Raw genomic sequence first — 18,077 nt, forward strand, 5'->3', positions numbered from 1 at the left:
GGCACGTTAAAATTACCACCGCTGAGGTGCCCTTGGACAAGGCATTGAACCTCTACCATGAAATGTTCTATGAGCAGGGCCTGGCTTAGCCCTCCAAGCAGAACCCAATGGTACTGAAGTTTCTGACTTTTTGACGACACAGACCATTGGGTCCTGTTGCAGCAGTATCCTGCCACCTGGTACGCAGCCATACATGAAACATAAACAACGTGTTTACGGCCTGTCTGCGCTCTTTGACGACATTTTTTCGTGTGAGGGTTTCTGAATATGTGAAGTATAAGTACCCATACATGCCGCTGCGAATATCTCCTGTGGCGCGGAAGCCGTTAAGTATTTTTAATCTATGTTTGACCGATTTGGTCGCTTTGATTCTTCTCTTCCTTCCTTGTTTATTGACACCTCATTGTACCGCCTATCTGGCTAGCTAGTGGCGCTATAGCTATGACAGAGCAGATCAGAGGCAGGGACGTAGCCGGCACAAGCCAACCGCACACCGGGAGGCGGTACAATAAACGGTAAACAAACAAGAAGAAATAAAGCGACCAAATCGGTCAAACAAAGATTAAAAATACTTAACGGCTTCCGCGCCACAGGAGATATTCGCAGCGGAATGTATAGGTACTTAAAGTTCCCGAATTCAGAATAACGCAAACAAAAAAAGGCTGTCAAACGCCACAGATTCGGTCTTAGAGAGCATGTTTATCATCCGCATTCCAGAATTCCCATACGGAAATATAGTCATGAACAGGGACCCTACATAAAACTCATCAAAATTTCAGAAAAGCTTTATGTAGGGTTCCGAGAGGGGCTAGGCCTGGCTGTAAACAAGTTCTTGAGCTTAGTCCAGACACACACACACACACACACACACACACACACACACACACACACACACACACAGACAGACTTGGTGCATTTATAGTTAAGATAGTTCAATGTTGAAAATGAGTGGTAGCCTATTCCCCTTTAAACCTCAATCCAGATTTCACTGAGAGTATAGGCTTCACAGAGCTCACTCGACACAGATTTGTCAAGTCATGCAAAGTCTAAGTTATCCATAAAAGGTTACAGTAGTAAAACATGCAATTTAAGTTAATCAACAACCAGGCACTGACAACTAAGAGCCCTTTTTTGTTTGTGGTACAGTATGAATTTCACATTATTGACATAATCAAGTGTTTAGGCCTACTTTATATTGAACATCATAGAATGCAGCGAATGCTTTGTATAGTTAGTTTGGGAAATAGATGTGTATTTCTGCAAGGCATATAGGCCTAGGGGTTAAATGATGCCTGGAGCATTTTACATAGACATTTGCACAAGATCGAGTGACCACATTCTTATTTTTTACCTCTATGATGATTTCCTGTTTTAGCCTGCCTATAGGCTATATAGAGTAGCCTATATTTGTATGTCTCTAATTGTTATGATGAATTGAACATGGTGGGCCCTATTGTAAACAAGTGTAATACTTTATGGTGTCGTCCACAGTTAACAGTTTTGTATTGAGTTGTGCTTGAAATGTAGGCCTACTGTAATTCTCCAATCTGAACAAATTAATCAATTATCAATCAATCAAAAACAGCTGGCTAGCATAGGCTATATTTGTACGTCTTTAAATGTTCAGGTGAATTGAAAATTACTCTGATGTAAACAGGTTTTATTCCCAGTAGCAGTTTTTATACTGACTTGTGTATTCAGTGACAGTTACACACCTTCTCCACCAGGCGGCGAAAGACAACAGTGCTTGGATCCTGCTTGTAACATTTTGATCCAGAAGTAAATGCGTGTTGTTCATTTTTAGATGGTGGGAGCATGCACCGTCCGTTGCTCTCGTTTGCTCTTTGTCGACTTTGTGCCTAAAGTTTACACATTAGACGTTATTATACAAATATATTACAGTAGGAACAGAAAGCTTGGTGAAAATGTCTCCTAAAGGAGGTAAAAGGAGTCAAATGAAGTCTGTACGGCTGAAGATAAATGAACACATGACGTCGGTGGGAGAGGAGATATTGTGTGTTTTGGACAAACAGCGTGGTGTTTGTTTGTAGTGTGACGCTTAATGTCAGAGTGTTTGTGTTGGAGCACCTCAGCGCGGTGGGAGAGTTCATGGTCAACCTTTTCCAGAGAGAGATGGAGACACTAGAAACTCTGCTGGAGAAACAGAACAAACTGCTGGACGTACAGCCACACATCAGACTACACAGAGCAGGTTAGTAAACACATGGGCATTTACAAGTAGTTTAGCTAGCTGACTAGGAAACTTGTTGGCTGCAGATGAGCCAAAACATTTTTTATAGAATATTCTATAATCTATATTGTTTTTCTCTAGATCGAGACAGTTAGAGTGGGTGGGTGACAATATTATCACACGAAAAGATGAAATTACCTACAGGTTCCAGCAGGGGGGCAGTCAGACAGATATTTTGTGAAGCCACAAGGACATCGGGATTTCCTGAAAGTTCATATAATGGCCTGTTGTGGCGCTGTCATTGTGCCCCAAAAAACCCATAGCCCCATAGAAGTCCATGTATTTGGGCCCAACTTCACCTAGACTGTATTACCTTAAAGGTATATTCAGTGATTTCACTCAAAAAACCTTAGGTTTCGTTTTTGGCTGGGACCTAAGCCTTTCATCCAATCAGGATAGAGAGCCAAAAACGAAACCTAAGGTTTTTTGACCCCCAGGGGTTAACTGGGGACAGGGAGGAACTCCTTATATGGTCAGCATACTCTATAGTAGAGAGGATTATCACAACAAAACAAAAAAATAAGTGATATTTGAATTAAGTGAAATCACTGAATATACCTTTAATAAACATGGTCATGAATACTTTTTGCTTCCAGTCACTAGTTTAAAGTCTAATTTCTAATGTCATAATATTCTTTTTGGAAAATTATGGTCCCATTTATAAAAAGAATGACCATAAAGTCTTAAGTCGCGCATGTTCTGAGGGGCGTGGCTACCGTTACAGTATATGAACCCACCCACTCGAGTCAAAATAAAAACCAACAAAGAAGAAGGGGGGAAGTCCCGCCTCGTTGTCTGGGCCAGCCAATGGGCCAGCTGGGCCAAAACGGATCTAGAAAGATGGCGACTTACAATTCAAGGACTGACAGGCTTCATTTTACGTTCATGTTAGACCCGGGGAACGCTTTGTCCATATTTCTTACAGTCTATGGGTTCCAGGCACTGTCTAGTGAGCAAATCGTGAGCAAATTTAAGACTTCCGGTGGACGATCTCTTCAAAATAAGAGTACCCTCTAGAGTATTGAAAAAAAGTTTCATTTGCACATTAAAACTACAAATTAAGCATTTAAATGACGCTATAAGACACACATTATGTTTCTGTGTAAAAATAAGTAATTAAATAATTATAATAATAATAAAGTTATCTAAATGGATCAATGCTATTCACTGGAGTGCTTGGACTTTATAAAGTGGACACTGGACAAAAGACGGCTCCAGGTTCCATCCTGGAGGGAAATCTTTCCGGTGATAAAATGGCCACCAACATAATCAAAAAAAGTCAACCAAAGAACAAGATTCCTATACAGGATCTCCTCCCTCCTTACTGGCCTACCAGCATGTGCACTTAAGCCTCTCCAGCTGATCCAAAATGCAGCAGCTCGCTTGGTCTTCAACCAGCCAAAATTCTCACATGTCTCCCCCCTGCTCCGCTCCCTCCACTGGCTCCCGGTCGCTGCCCGCACAGAATACAAAACTCTGATGCTGGCATTCAAAGCAACCAAAGGTATGGCTCCCCCATATCTTACAAGTATGATTGAACCCTACAAACCCTCCCGCGCACTCAGATCAGCCAACGCAGGGAAACTGGAAGTACCCTCACTAAAAACGCCGGGACAACGCTCCACACGTCCCAAACTCTTCTCCCTTCTGGCTCCAAAACTGTGGAATGCACTTCCCATTGCAGTCAGAACTGCAGCATCACTCCCAATCTTCCGCCGTAGCCTGAAAACCCACCTTTTCAGACTCCATCATGGCCCATAGCACTTACCCTAACCCCTTAGATAGAATTTCTGTTGGCTTAGATAGCATTTGACTTAGACTTATAGCATGTTATGTAGACAGCACTATAATTGTATTGTATATAGTCATAGCACGCCATAGTACATATGTATAGCATAGTAGTGAATATGTATAGTTTATTATGTATAGTGTATGTATAGTTTCATCATATAGATATTCCACTGTTACCTTCTTAGCTTACGCATGTTTCATGATAAATGCTTTTATGTGATGTATTCCCATGCTTTTGTTCTTGCCTAAATGTAAGTCGCTCTGGATTAAGAGCGTCTGCTAAATGCCTAAATTGTAAATTGTAAATTGTCCTCACTGGTCGACAAAACCACCTTGAAGACCCTAACTGCAGCATCACTCCCAATCTTCCGCCGTAGCCTGAAAACCCACCTTTTCAGACTCCATCATGGCCCATAGCACTTACCCTAACCCAGGGGTATTCAATTAGATTAGGCCGGGGGCCACAACTGTAGAATTATTGTGTGTGGGGGGCCGCACAGTGTGCGCGCGAAGCGCGGAAATTTGTGGGTTCTCAAAATGCTTTTTGTGCTCAAACACGAAGATTTATGTATATTTCCGCACAGTAATGAGCAGGATAATATGTCTATACAGGTATATGCCACCTTAGAATAGATGTAGGCCTAGACCTATTTGACAGTGCATAAACAGCATTGCTTTGACATTAACGACTGGACGGACACACACACACACACACACACACACACACACAAACAGACACACACACACTCACTCTGCTGTGGGCAGTTCAGAAACCCGTCCACGACCACCAGTGACATCATCGTTAGGCAGATTGTTTTTTAAACAAGATTTATTTACGTGAGAATAGTTTATCAGACTATAAAGATCAGATTACATAGAGCAGTGATTCCCAAAGTGGGGTTCGGGGTCCGGGGACCCCCAGGGTCCTGGGACCCCCAGGGTCCTGGAGGCAGTTCCAGGGGGTCCCCAGGGAAATGATGGTTTGGAACCAAATGGACCCTTATGGGTCTGTAACTGTAACTGTGTACAAATGGAACCAAATGGACCCTAACAGGGTTTATTATTGTGAGAATGATGGCTTCCATTTTCGCATTGCAACTTTTCAGGACTAGAAAGCCTGCAGTTTCTATTAGCTTGGATTCTCCATTGATGTCACTGTTGGGTGGGTTTCTGAACTGCCCACAGCCCTCCTATGTGACACAGACCGAGTAGAAAAAAACGTGTCATTTTATCATGATTATTAGTGAGGACCTATTATATGAAGATAGGTTGAAAAGTGGTCCTTTAATGATTACCGTCATTATGGTAATCAAACAATTAATATCGCACACACCATACCTGTAACTTTTATTATCCCTCTTATTATTCTCAAAAAAAAAAAAATATATATATATATATATATTTTTTTTTCAAAATTCTTCCAGGGGCCACAAGGGGGCGCTCCGCGGGCCGCATGTGGCCCGCGGGCCGCCAATTGAATATCCCTGCCCTAACCCCTTAGATAGCATTTCTGTTGGCTTAGATAGCATTTGACACAGACTTATAGCATGTTATGTAGACAGCACTATAATTGTATTGTATATAGTCATAGCACGCCATAGTACATATGTATAGCATAGTAGTAAATATGTATAGTTTATATGTATAGTGTATGTATAGTTTCATTATATAGATATTCCACTGTTACTTTCTTAGCTTACGCATGTTTCATGATAAATGATTTTTTGTGATGTATTCCAATGCTTTTGTTCTTGCTTAAATGTAAGTCGCTCTGGATTAAGAGCGTCTGCTAAATGCCTAAATTGTAAATTGTAACAGGAGCCCTCGTACAAGGTTTCTTTGACTATGCATGCACCTCTTGGTACCACAGCACCTCAAAGGCACTTAAAACAAGGCTCCAGACATCCCAAAACAAACTGGTCAGGCTACTACTTGGCCTCACTCCACCTCACCCCTGCCCACTTTGACAGGCTGGAATGGCTTAGGGTTGACGACAGTACAGTATTGCAATGGGTCTGTTCCACAAGATTCGATACACCACCAATATACCCATGTACCTGTCTAAATTCTTCCGTAATTTCAACGAAGTCCACAACACCAGAGGGAGTTCAACAAACCATGTGCAACCCAGATTCGGCACAAACGAGGGACTCAATTAATTTCGCTCTTATGCCACCAAAATGTGGAACGCCCTACCAACAGTCATTAAGACATGCAAATCCCTTGAATCCTTCAAAGCCGCTCTCAAAGGCACCTACGGACGACTGCAATTAGAAACTGGCCCCCGTAAAGTCTGAATCACCCACCCCCTTTTTCCCCTCACTGTATATGTTTTTTCCCCCTTTTCCCCCTCCTTTTATGATGATTTCCTGTTTTTGGCTATATAGAAGTGTATATTTGTACGTCTCTAAATGTTCTGATGAATGAAAAATGGTGGACCCTATTGTAAACAAGTGTAACGCTATGGTGTTGTCCACAGTTAACACCCGGAACGCCCAGGGTTATTTAATCCATGAAATCATAGCGCCCAGCGATTTATAGCAGCGGAGCACTTTTACCGACGGACCAGATGTTATCCCGGATGTGGCTGAAGCAGCTGCAGGGGTGCCCACACATTTTTTTTATTGAGAGCTACTTTCAAAATGACCATTCCATTGCTGAAAATAGTTTAAACTGTACCTGAGGGGGCGTTACATATAAGACAAACACACATGGAATGGGGAAATGGAATTGGTAGGTTTTTTTGTATATAACTTTGTAATTTTGACGCTTGTGCGCAACACTATTGAAAAAGTATTGCTTTGTGGGTTTGAGCTGACATGCCCTTTTGATGTCAATCATACAAGTCACCTTAATTCAAATGGCAGATTTTATATATATAATAGGGACATGTCATGTGGTCTACCTACACAGGCTTTGTGATCTACTGGTAGATCACGATCCACCTTTTGGGCACCCCTGAGCTAGAGATGTATCCTCAAAACACTCAATTAATCATACCGCAACTAGCGACGGGACCCCGGTGGGCCGTCTAACGCCAGGGCTCCACTGGGCGCGTTGCGTCACGCGTGCGTCACGCGTGCGTGCGTCAAAAAACGAACCGGTTCAATTTTATGGTGACGGAGACGCGACGCAACGCGGGCAGTGGAGCTACCCTCCATTGATTAAAAGGGCACATTCCCGACGCTGACGGAGACGCGACGCAGACGCGACGCAGACGCGCCGCAGACGCGCCCAGTGGAGCCCTGGCGTTACACATAATCTTTGCTTAGAATTGGACGGAATGATTTAGATCAAGAGTTATTAACTCTGTTTTAAGATTTTCGGTCTCGTCGGCTAAACAGGGGGGGAACATTTTCGATGACATCCCACTCGATGTTGCACAACAGACACTCCCAGCCTGTGGAGCAATGTGATCGGTTTTGATATCAATAATCTCCGTCCTGTTGATCAATCTTCGTCCTGGGCGCTGGGCGTTACTAATTGAAAAGGAGAAGAACTTCGTCCTGTGCGCTCAGGGTGTTTAACAGTTTTTGTATTGAGTTGTGCTTGAAATGTACTGTAATTCTGCAAACTGTTAATATCAATCAATCAATCAAAAAGTCGGAGTAGTTGACTAATCAAAACCACCTGTGTCTGGAGGACGATGCAGCAATGGGAATCAAATGGGTGAGCTTCATTTTTATTGGCTTTTATTGATGTGAGCCTAGACACTTTTGATATAAAAAATCACAAATGTGATATAATAACCACGGATATGGTCTAAAAGTGTGAAACATTTTTCATTTCTTTAAAACACATCTATAGTGGCCTGATAGCGCTGTGTCTCGCTGCCAAATATTAGGTAGCAAATATAAGACGTCCGGTGGACAAACTGTTCAACATAAGAGTACCCGTCTAGAGTAAACTGAATCCATTGAAAAACTATTAATTTGCACATTAAGCTATAAATTAAGCATTTAAATGATGCTCTACAACACACATTGTTTCTTTGTTAAAATAAACACATTTCAGACTATAGTGGATGCTGACAAAAACCGGTTCTATGTATCAACTGGTCTGACATATGCACACGTTCGGAGAGACCTCCTCTACAACACTGCACTGTCTGACAGGGAATCCAAGCTATTCCAACCCATTCTCGGCGGGAACCCTTTTTGGTGTTTTACCCCTTCAGGAACCCAAAGTACTGTATTTAAATATATATATATATATATATATATATAATTGATGCTGCTATATAAACATTTTAAGTTTTTCAGAAAACAAAAAAGGTCAGGCTTTAGAAGGAGTTTATAGAATCTCCCTCAGGCCTAAATGGGTTAAAAGTTGCAATGCGATAATGGAAGCCATCGTTCTGACGATAATAACGACGGTGGACGTGTTTCTGAACTGCCCACAGCCCTCCTATGAGACACAGAAATTAGTGGAAAACAATTGTTTTGTTTAGTTTATTCGTTTTTTTCCATACAAAACATTCTTAAATCATCACAAAATGTCATGGTCTGGAAAAATAAGTATAGACTGAAGCCTAAGCTTATTACATCTAAAAAAAAAAGTGGTGAAGTGGTCCTTTATATTCTTATTTATGTCCTTATTGTAGTCCTTCATTCCAGACCAGTGTGTGGAGTTCAGTCTGCAGGTGAAGCTCAGTCCTCCAGCTACCACTGTTTCTATTAACCCATTCTGACCGGGCACCCATTTTGGTGTTGGCATCATGTTATGCTTTAGCTATTAAAAAATAGCAGATCTACAAGCTCATAGCGCGCCACCGAGTGGCGCGCTACGAGCTTGTAGGTCTGCTATTTTTTGAAAAACCGAAGAACGACTGACATTTTTTAGAATCTGATCTCAGGTCAGAATGGGTTAATCAGACCAGTGTGTGTCCAGCGGAAACCTCGTTATGAATCTGATCTCAGGTCAGAATGGGTTAAAGGTATATTCAGTGATTTCACTTAATTCAAATATCACTTATTTTTTTGTTTTGTTGTGATAATCCTCCCTACTATAGAGTGTGCTGGCCATATAAGGAGTTCCTCCCTGTCCCCAGTTAACCCCTGGGGGTCAAAAAACCTTAGGTTTCGTTTTTGACTCTCTATCCTGATTGGACGAAAGGCTGGGTCCCACAGCCAAAAACGAAACCTAAGGTTCTTTAAGTGAAATCACTGAATATACCTTTAAACAGGAACCTGACCACCTTAAACAGGAACCTGAAGACAACCTTAAACAGGAACCTGAAGACAACCTTAAACAGGAACCTCAAGACAACCTGGATCTCAGTACGTTTAAAGCACTCTGTCTTTATTTATTTTATTGAAAATGGGTCGGTACTGAGGGTGTAAAGATGAAGCGATATGAATCGTTTATTGTTTTAGGCATTGACAATGTTGACTACCATGAATCGGACAATGGTTGGGTTGTAAAAGTATTAACTGAAGCTTGGCAGTTAATTCTACTTCAGTGTTAACTAGCCTGCTGCAGAGGACTCACTGAAATCATGTCAAGTTCAAACCTTTTATAGAGTTTCACTGTATCTTTTCCGTAGACTTCCTGCACATCCCTGTGTTTTCCCTAGACGTCCTGCACCTCCCTGTGTGTGAAGTGGAGGTTTCCTCTGAAGAGGAGAGGAGCTCCATTCTGGTCCAGGAGGAACCAGAGCCTCCACACATTAAAGATGAGCAGGAGGAGCTACTTCAAAGACCAGAGGAGGCTGGTGGGTCAACGTTGACATTATTAGCAGTGAAAAGTGAAGATGATGATGAAAACAGAGGGACAGCAGAGCCTGTAGCCGGCACCTCAACTGAATACATGAAAACACAAGCTGACTGTGGAACATCACAACCAGCTAGTGATGAGCAGCTCCTCTCTTCACACTGTTCTGAATCTGACATCACTGAAGACAGTGATGAGTGGGAGGAGACTAGGGGAGATCAGTGAGCTTTAAACACACTGAAATCACAAAACACACAAAATGTGGGAGGACAGCGCATGCTGTCCCAGGACCTGAAATCATCTAAACAAACTCACTCCACAAGGGGTCACACAGGGAATAAACCTTTTAGTTGTACAGAGTGTGACAAAATGTTTAGATTTAAGCAAGAGCTGAAGACTCACACAATGATTCACAAAGGGGAAAAGCCCTTTTCTTGTAGTGTTTGTTGTAAAGGTTTTGTTAAGAAACATAGTCTTAGAACACACACGCTGACTCATACAGGTGAAAAGCCCTTTTCTTGCACAGTTTGTGGTAAAGGCGTTGCTCACACAAGTGATCTTAAAAGACACATGAGAAGTCATACAGGTGAAAAGCCCTTTTCTTGTACAGTTTGTGGTAAAGTCTTTAATCAGAAGGCTCATCTAAAAATACACATGATGAATCATACAGGCAAAAAGCCCTTTTCTTGTACAATTTGTGGTAAAGGCTGTGTTAATACAAGTGATCTAAAAAGACACATGAGGAGTCATACGGGGGAGCCTGTTAGTATAAATTAGTCACACACAGACACTTATATGATCATTCAGTCTAATCCAGGATGACAAGGATACTAAAGCAGAATCGCATAATCTGACAATATCAACATGACTGATTAACAATAGTTTGTTGTGAAATGGATTTTTGTTTCATCTTGTGTATGGATCTTATTTTCTATTCAACATGATGGAATTTCATTTTTCTTTTTATAATCTTGTATTATTCTCTCCAGCTCATAGGTTACTGGTAGAACAATATGATGTCTGTCCACATTTGTCAGGATTTGAGTCATTACATTCATGCAATAATTATGTTCATTAATATGCAGTAAAGGCAGTAAATAATGGTGCCATAAAGTGCTGATGATGTGCTGCTGTTCACCTTGTGTTGACGTGTGTGTTTGGATTGTTAAATGATTTTAGTACATCATATGGTAGATTCCCGAGACAATGGCTACGTTTACATGAAGGGTGATCATTCCGAATAAATACTTCAGAATAAAATACATCCGATGTAATGTTTTTTGCCGCGAGTTTACATGGGAAATGGTCATTCCGAATTAGTGTTTATATGGAGAAGTGATAGAAGACATGATACATGTTAATTCACGTGAAACTACGCCATCTGTTGGACACATAAAATATAGGCAGTTCATTCATTGTGACTGTCTCAACAATACAAACATATTACAGAGTCAGACGAAAGACGATACTTTGAAATCCCATCATTTCATTCCGCAGTCTTTTTTTCCCCACCCGCTGCGGCTCCGCTTCTCCACTGGGAAGGTGATCATCTCATTTTTATTTGTACTTTATTATCTACAGCACGGCCAGGGAACGCAACACTGATTATTATTGTATCGGGTCGCTCGTTATTTTTGAGAGAGAGAGAGACCGTTGAACACACACACACACACACACACACACACACACACACACACATACACACAGATCAGGGTTATCGTCATCTGCTGCTGCTCCACGTTTTTTTGTGGATTTCGGATCTGAAAAAAGGAACGAAATAACGCGCTCTATGTGCAAACTCCTCGGCGCGCCTTGGATATGAGCGCCTTGGAGCATGCTCAGAAAGACCAGAATGAACTTACATCCGAATTAGTGTATACATGAGTCCAATTTTCTTTCAAATGCATTGAACATCGGAGTAATCCGGCCAGTGACATCGGAATGGTTTTTAGATCGCATCGAGCATTTTCATTCGGATGTAAATTTTTGTAGGTGTTTACATAACAACGTTTAATTGGATTGAAATTATATTCGGAATGAAAAGGGGATTTAACTGCTCATGTAAACGTAGCCAGTGTAAATCAGTGGTTCACAAACCTTTTCATGTCAAGGACCCCCAAATTGACACTCATTATCCCTGCGGTGCGGACCCCCCATTTGGAAATATATGTCAAGGACCCCATAAGAGAAGATGTTCATGACTCTAGCAGTGATTTTCAACTATTTCTATTTCTAGGTCCCCTGGTTTGACCTGAATTAGGCTATGGTCCCCTATTTAATGACATTTCTATCTCTGGGGCCCCAATATATATTGTAAAATCAAAGTTAATTTAACTCCATTTGGTTCCATTTGTACAATCTCTGAGTTACAGACACACAAGGGTCTATTTTATTTCCTAACTGTATCATTTAGCTGGGACTCCCTCAAGGACCCCTAGGTTCAGACAACACAAACATTAAACACTATAGCCGTTTATAGGAGGGGTTAGCGCCCCTCAAAAAAATAGGCCATGGGGGGATGCTATCTATTAGAAGGCCTAATATATTTAATAATCCATATTCCATATTGATTATTAATTACATCCTGTCAGCACATTACTACAGGGGACATACAAATAATTACTAATAGAATGAATATGGATTAATATCACAGACCTATTGAATTATATTTCCAAAACCTGCTCGGGATTACCCAGAATGAAGTAACTAATGTTTCTCTGGAGAGGAGAAGTCTGGAGCTCTCTGGTTGCCCCCACGACCTGACTACGGATAAGCGGTTGAAGATGGATGGAGACCTATTCTTTATCAGAAAGGGGAAGATCTGCGGACGGCTCGGATCGAGGCTCCTCCTCTTCGGCGAAGGCGCTCTCCAGCACCTCCAGAACGGACTCTTTATTCCGGAGGTCCCGCCGCACGATGGTGTACAGCAGCGGGTTGAGGCAGTGGTACAGAGCCAACAGGCAGCTGGCCACATTCCACCAGACCGCGTAGAATGTGTCAAACCCGCCTTCCTCTGCGGGCGCTGTGTCGAAGAACGACTGGACGTGATAGGGAGCAAAGCACAGGAAGAAGGAGGCTGTGACGGCCGCCCTGACGCTGAAGGGCCGACCAGCTGCCGGTGAGCCGCCATTCCTCCTCCTCCAGAGAATGACGGCGTAACAGGAGACGATGACGACGAGAGGCACCACGAACCCCAGGAAGTTGTAGGTGACGTCCAGGACGTCCAGGGCCCGGTCGTTCAGCCGAACCTGTAATAGATGTTTTTGATGTATAAATGTACCTATTCTGAATTTGTCGATAAATCTCATTCAATGCTAGTCAGCCACTTTTCACAGCAGCAATGTGCCAATCCTAACTCAACCTAACAGCTGACCTGACTTGCTCCATGCTTAAAATCACTCTGTCAGCAAATGTGTAATTGTGTAACTATTTGTGTGTCACCCTTATCTTTAGAATATATCCTTACATGACCATTTACTAGGATCTCTGTTAAGAGAGTGGACTATAAGGACGGTCTGAGAAGGGGGTTGGGGGAAGGCCTGAGCCCAGGGGGCCGTTTGGCTCATGTGAGGACATGGAGTGAGAACTGGTCTAGACTAGCACACCAGTATCAACCCTGATGAAGACCGGTATAGGTCGAAACATGTTGGATTTATAAAGTATCCTCTTTTTAAGCTTTGATCTCCTTTTTTATTTGATGTCTTATTAACTTATCCCGACTGATACAGGTGCACCTTTTTAACATTTGTTTTTACTTCGGTGAGCACCTGGTTGTCTCTTTGCCTCTGCCTAACACACCAGTATGTTCTGTTTTGATCATGATCTCTCAATAAAACTTTGTAAATTCTTCATCTTTGGAATATTATACATATTTTCCATTACAAACCACGGAGGGGGAGGGTTCGTAGTAGTCGTCAGAGAAGAGCGATGAGGAGTTGGAGAAGACGACGGTGCATTTGGTGGTGTTCTCCAACTTCTCCCCGTAGCGGCTGGACGGAGTGTCCAAGGTGAAGAACAGAGGCGAGCTGAGGACCGCGGCCAGCGCCCAGACCACCGCCGCGCTCACGCAAGACGCCTTCCTTCTCCAAGCACCACACCGGTTCATCTGGACCCACGCCGATGATGGCCACGCCACGGAAACACACCTGTCGACGCTGATGACCACCAGAAGGTAGACGCTGGCGAACATGGTCAGAGAGTCCAGGGTGAAGTACACCTTGCACATGACCCTGCCCAGAGGCCAGTGGTAGTCCAACGCCTGTGTGGTGGGAACAAACTAAATCATATAGCAAATCATTGTGGTATTAATAAATTGAATGTATTAGTAGATGAAACTTGTAAGTTGTAACCCTCTGCAAGGGGCCTGTTATGACCTGTTCTTCCATGGAAAACTCCTCACAGACAGCCGAGTCGCGCAAAACTATTTCAAACATACCGACTGTGTGAGAGTCAGTGACTAAATTTGACTGAGGGGCTGCCATTGGATTTTTTTTTAATTTTTGTTTGTTCATGTCATATGAAAGCAGGGTTCCTTTCTTCAACCATACTACAGTACTTATATGGAGAATTACCATGAGTGTCTACTGTATGTACGAGAAATGTATATATCAATGTGTGTTTGACCCCACTGGTGTGTGCATTCAAACATATGCTACCTTCCAATCACCAGTCTGCGTTGGCTCAGAATTGTACATATTAGGGAAATTCTATAGTGGTCTTTGCGTGAGTGTGAAACGTGCGTGTGTCGTGTGATGTTCGGGGGCGTACTTGTATAATGGTAAGTGAGGGATGATTCCCTTCAAATGATGTGTCTGTGCTTAACTATGTTATCACTGGGTGGCTCGTATCAATGGGCAAGGGGGGCTCAGCCCCCCCTATCCTATGGAGTAAAGATGAGAAAGTATTATTAAAATGTTTTAGAAAAGATACTTTTATATTCTGGTATAATCTAAAGCAGCAACAGCATCAAATAGTTACAAGAAAAACACAAAATGGGTCAAAATGGGCTGATTTCTTACAGGCCAAAAGGCTTCCATTGGCTTTCATTGCGTTGAATGATTGACAGCTGCCAAGACACGCCTGCTTGGTTACTTGCCATTGGGGCTAAAATCTCTCAGCCCCAGAGCCAATAGTGGGCTGTGCTCAGCCCTAATGCCCGCCTCAGACCGTGAGGTCATTGGCTATTGACCAATCACAGCACCTGCTCGTTTGTGGTTGTTTATGATGTGAAAGATGATTATGATTAATGAAATAAGTTTATTATTTACTTTATAATCCGTTTTGTCCCGTGTCTGTGGAGGGGAAAATGAAGTTAAGACTGGGAGCATATAGTCCATTTAGGATAACAAAAGGAAAGGAGACAAAATACGTTTTGTGAGTTTGAAATTCTTCCTTGGGGCAGACAGCTGACCGCACACCGGACCCACAGAAAGGTATTGTGGTCTGCTTCATTCATCTCACAAAGTTAAGAAACATAATGTTGTTTCGGTGCCGTGTGCGTGCATGTGTGTGTGTGCCTTGCAAGTTGCTTGCATATTTATTCAATTTTGGTCGGTGCCATTTGTGCCAGTTGCGCGCACGTGCGTGTGTGTGTGTGAATGTGTTTGATTCGTCTCGGCGCTTGTGTGTGTGCGTACTGTCATTATTAATGACAGTAGGCCTATAAGAGCAGCTATCTGTACAAATACAAACAATGTTCAGTGGAGTGTTTGTTGTGGGCATGCACTTCTGTTGTTGTGGAGCACTTGCTGTAACAAAGTATAGGCCTGTAGTAGTGTCATTGCTGTACTTTGATATCTGGAATATGATGCTATTGCTGCAGGTTGCTACTATAGTAGCATATAGTATAATGGATGTCTTATAGCCCCGCCACCCAAAATCACTGCCAGACGGTATTGTCAGTGTGTGGCTGGGATTGTGTGGGCGCTGTGCGTGTGCTGTACTGTATGGCCTGTGTGTGTGTGTGTGTGTGTGTGTGTGTGTGTGTGTGTGTGTGTGTGTTTATAAATTGGGGGTGCTGTTGACTGATTGTTGCCCTCCTTAATATACATGTGAGTTAATCGAATCCAGCTGTGGGGACCTATTGTGTGTGCGTGATTGTCTCCCTAAAGCTCTCTCTATGGCCAGTGAGCATAGAGTACTTTACCTAAATATGTGCAATATTGTATCCAGATACTTAATGTCAATACACGACACTTCGCAATGAAGTGGCTCCCATTTACCTCCCAATGCTGCACATTTTATCCCAGGTTAGTAACAGGAAATAAGTGTAACTTTAACGTTGTGAGAGAGAGAAATACATGGAGGAAAATCAAATGAGATGAGACCCCCCCCCCCCCCCCAGAAGCAAAGATTCGAGTTCACCTTCTTGGTTAAAAAAATGATTCCCCCCAAGGGGTACCTGGGGGGAACCCCTGTTCTATTATACCTGGTGCATGATGGACAGCGGCAGGGTGGCAGCGAACAGGAGGTCAGACACCGCCAGGTTGAGGAACCACACTGTGCTGGCGGTCCTCTTCAGCTTGAAGGCCGTGGCCCAGACCACCACGCCGTTCCCCAACATGCCCACCACAAAGACCAGGCCGTAGACCACGAAGCACATGATGTCCAGGGAACGGAACAGTCTGAGCTGGTACTCTTCTCTGGAGTCTTCCTCCTCTAAGCTGTTGAGACCAGACAGATCCATCGCGTTGATGTTGATGATGTTGTGGTGGTGGTGAGAGATCTGAAATGACAAAACAAAGAAACGTGATTTTTCTACTTTCTGTAAAAAACGGTGGCCTAATAATATTTCTGTAAGTGAAGACAGTATTGTAATATTATATACATAATATTTGATGATTCTCCCTCGTTTTTATTCATTCTGCATTGGGCCACCCTTTTGCAACCAGATCTTATTTTAATTGTGTTTGGGAGACAAGAAACACTTTCATGGGGTTTGTGTGTGGTAATGTGTGTGTTTTTAGATATTTTAGTGTTTCAAAGTGTCCATGATGTCATGGACACTGGGCTCACTTCCTTCCTGGACTAGAATTCCCATAATGTCCATGACATCATAAAAATTTAAACACAATAAAACTATAAAACAAAAAAAAACACATATTACCCACATAAAAACCCCCAGGAAAGTGTTTCTTGTCTCCCAAACATCATTCAAATAAGATCTGGTTGCAAAAGGGGTGAAGTGGACCTTTAAGGTTTATTAAACCCATTTTTGTTTTGGGGGAACGGAAACGATTTACATTTGAGACTTAGATTATACTTACTGCTATTTTCGAGCTTGTAACATATTGCAACATAACAGCTTGCAACATATTTTCAGATGGGGGGGTACATTTTTGGGGTCCTTGACATGAAATAGTTTGAAAACCACTGATATAGAAACATGGTGTTTCAGAAAACTGCGAGGATTTAGAAGACATTTGTAGAACCTGGTCTCAGTCCTAAATGGGCTAAGCATGGCCTATATTAAAAAGACATGTGGAAGGGCGTGCACAGATGGACACTAGGTGGTGCTAGAGCACCTGCCCTTTGCCCTCTGGACTACCAATGTGCCCGTCTGAAAAGTACAGTGTACAGTACAGCATGTGGACCATGGTGACATTGATCAATTCTTGATAAAAAAGCTTCTAATATATTATTTATGCCCCAAAATCTAAAATCTCACACTATTAAGGCAACCGGCCGGTTCCACGCGCTGCACAAGGTGACCTTTTTTCACTTGAGCACCTGCCCCTCTAAATGTCTGCACACCACTGACTGTATGCACACAATGTTTTCAAGGAAAGGGACACGGGCTGTGGTGCATCGTCCAACTCAATTGACTGTAGATTCCCCTTGCAGCATGAGCACTAGCAGATGTACAAGCTCTGAGCTTGTAGATCTGCTATTCTCAAATGGCTGAAATGTATATAGGACTGTGTGTTTATTTTTTATTTTTTATAGCACCCCATTGTATTACTGGGGCCCATGGAGCGGTCATTATCAAGAAATAACACACCGCTGAATTCAGCGATTGACCAATCAGAATCAAGCATTCAACAAAGCCGTGTAAATAATAAATACAATAATTTGCTGTTAAATTGATCCTTGATATACTGACCTAAGTGCATGTTAAAAAGTAAAAACAGCTCACCTCTCTCAGCGTGGTCAAGGCTGATGTCAAGCAGAGAACTGAATGTCCTGCTCAATGCCTGTGTGTGTTTGAGAGTCCGGCCGGCGCTCTATCGAGGGTGGGACAAATCCCAAACCTCTATATAATTAACAACAGGAGTCGATCCAAAGACGTCGAGAGAAGAGGAGACAACATCAATGATGACACGTT

General features: G+C 42.6%; 2 protein-coding genes across 2 annotated transcripts in view; one reads left to right on the forward strand and one right to left on the reverse strand.

Moving 5' to 3' along the window:
* Positions 1-2,006: 2,006 nt before the first annotated feature.
* The window catches only part of LOC310861189 (chemerin-like receptor 1), a 173,355-nt gene continuing 157,284 nt past the window's right edge, over positions 2,007-18,077 (forward strand). The window contains exon 1 of the mRNA XM_083768539.1: positions 2,007-2,212. The gene's annotated coding sequence lies outside the window, so the exon portion shown is untranslated. The remainder of the gene's footprint in view (positions 2,213-18,077) is intronic.
* LOC310861402 (fMet-Leu-Phe receptor-like) lies at positions 10,378-17,979 on the reverse strand. Its single transcript, XM_083768828.1, has 4 exons — positions 17,889-17,979; positions 16,182-16,478; positions 13,641-14,012; positions 10,378-13,002 (listed from the first exon to the last, which is right to left on the reverse strand). The coding sequence occupies exons 2-4, from the start codon at positions 16,437-16,439 to the stop codon at positions 12,550-12,552; spliced, it is 1,083 nt and encodes a 360-aa protein (XP_083624954.1). The 5' UTR covers positions 16,440-16,478; positions 17,889-17,979; the 3' UTR covers positions 10,378-12,549.

The sequence above is a fragment of the Protomyctophum parallelum genome, assembly GCF_964188405.1.
Source record: "Protomyctophum parallelum genome assembly, chromosome: 7".
NCBI classification, from domain to species: Eukaryota; Metazoa; Chordata; class Actinopteri; order Myctophiformes; family Myctophidae; genus Protomyctophum; species Protomyctophum parallelum.

Excerpts from the sequence above, each read along its gene's own strand:
- LOC310861402 (XM_083768828.1), bottom strand. The coding sequence starts at position 16,439 with ATGGATCTGTCTGGTCTCAACAGCTTAGAGGAGGAAGACTCCAGAGAA. Across the intron at positions 14,013-16,181 it reads CGCTGTCCATCATGCACCAG|GCGTTGGACTACCACTGGCC; the intron begins GTATAATAGAAC and ends CCCACCACACAG. Across the intron at positions 13,003-13,640 it reads ACGAACCCTCCCCCTCCGTG|GTTCGGCTGAACGACCGGGC; the intron begins GTTTGTAATGGA and ends CATCTATTACAG.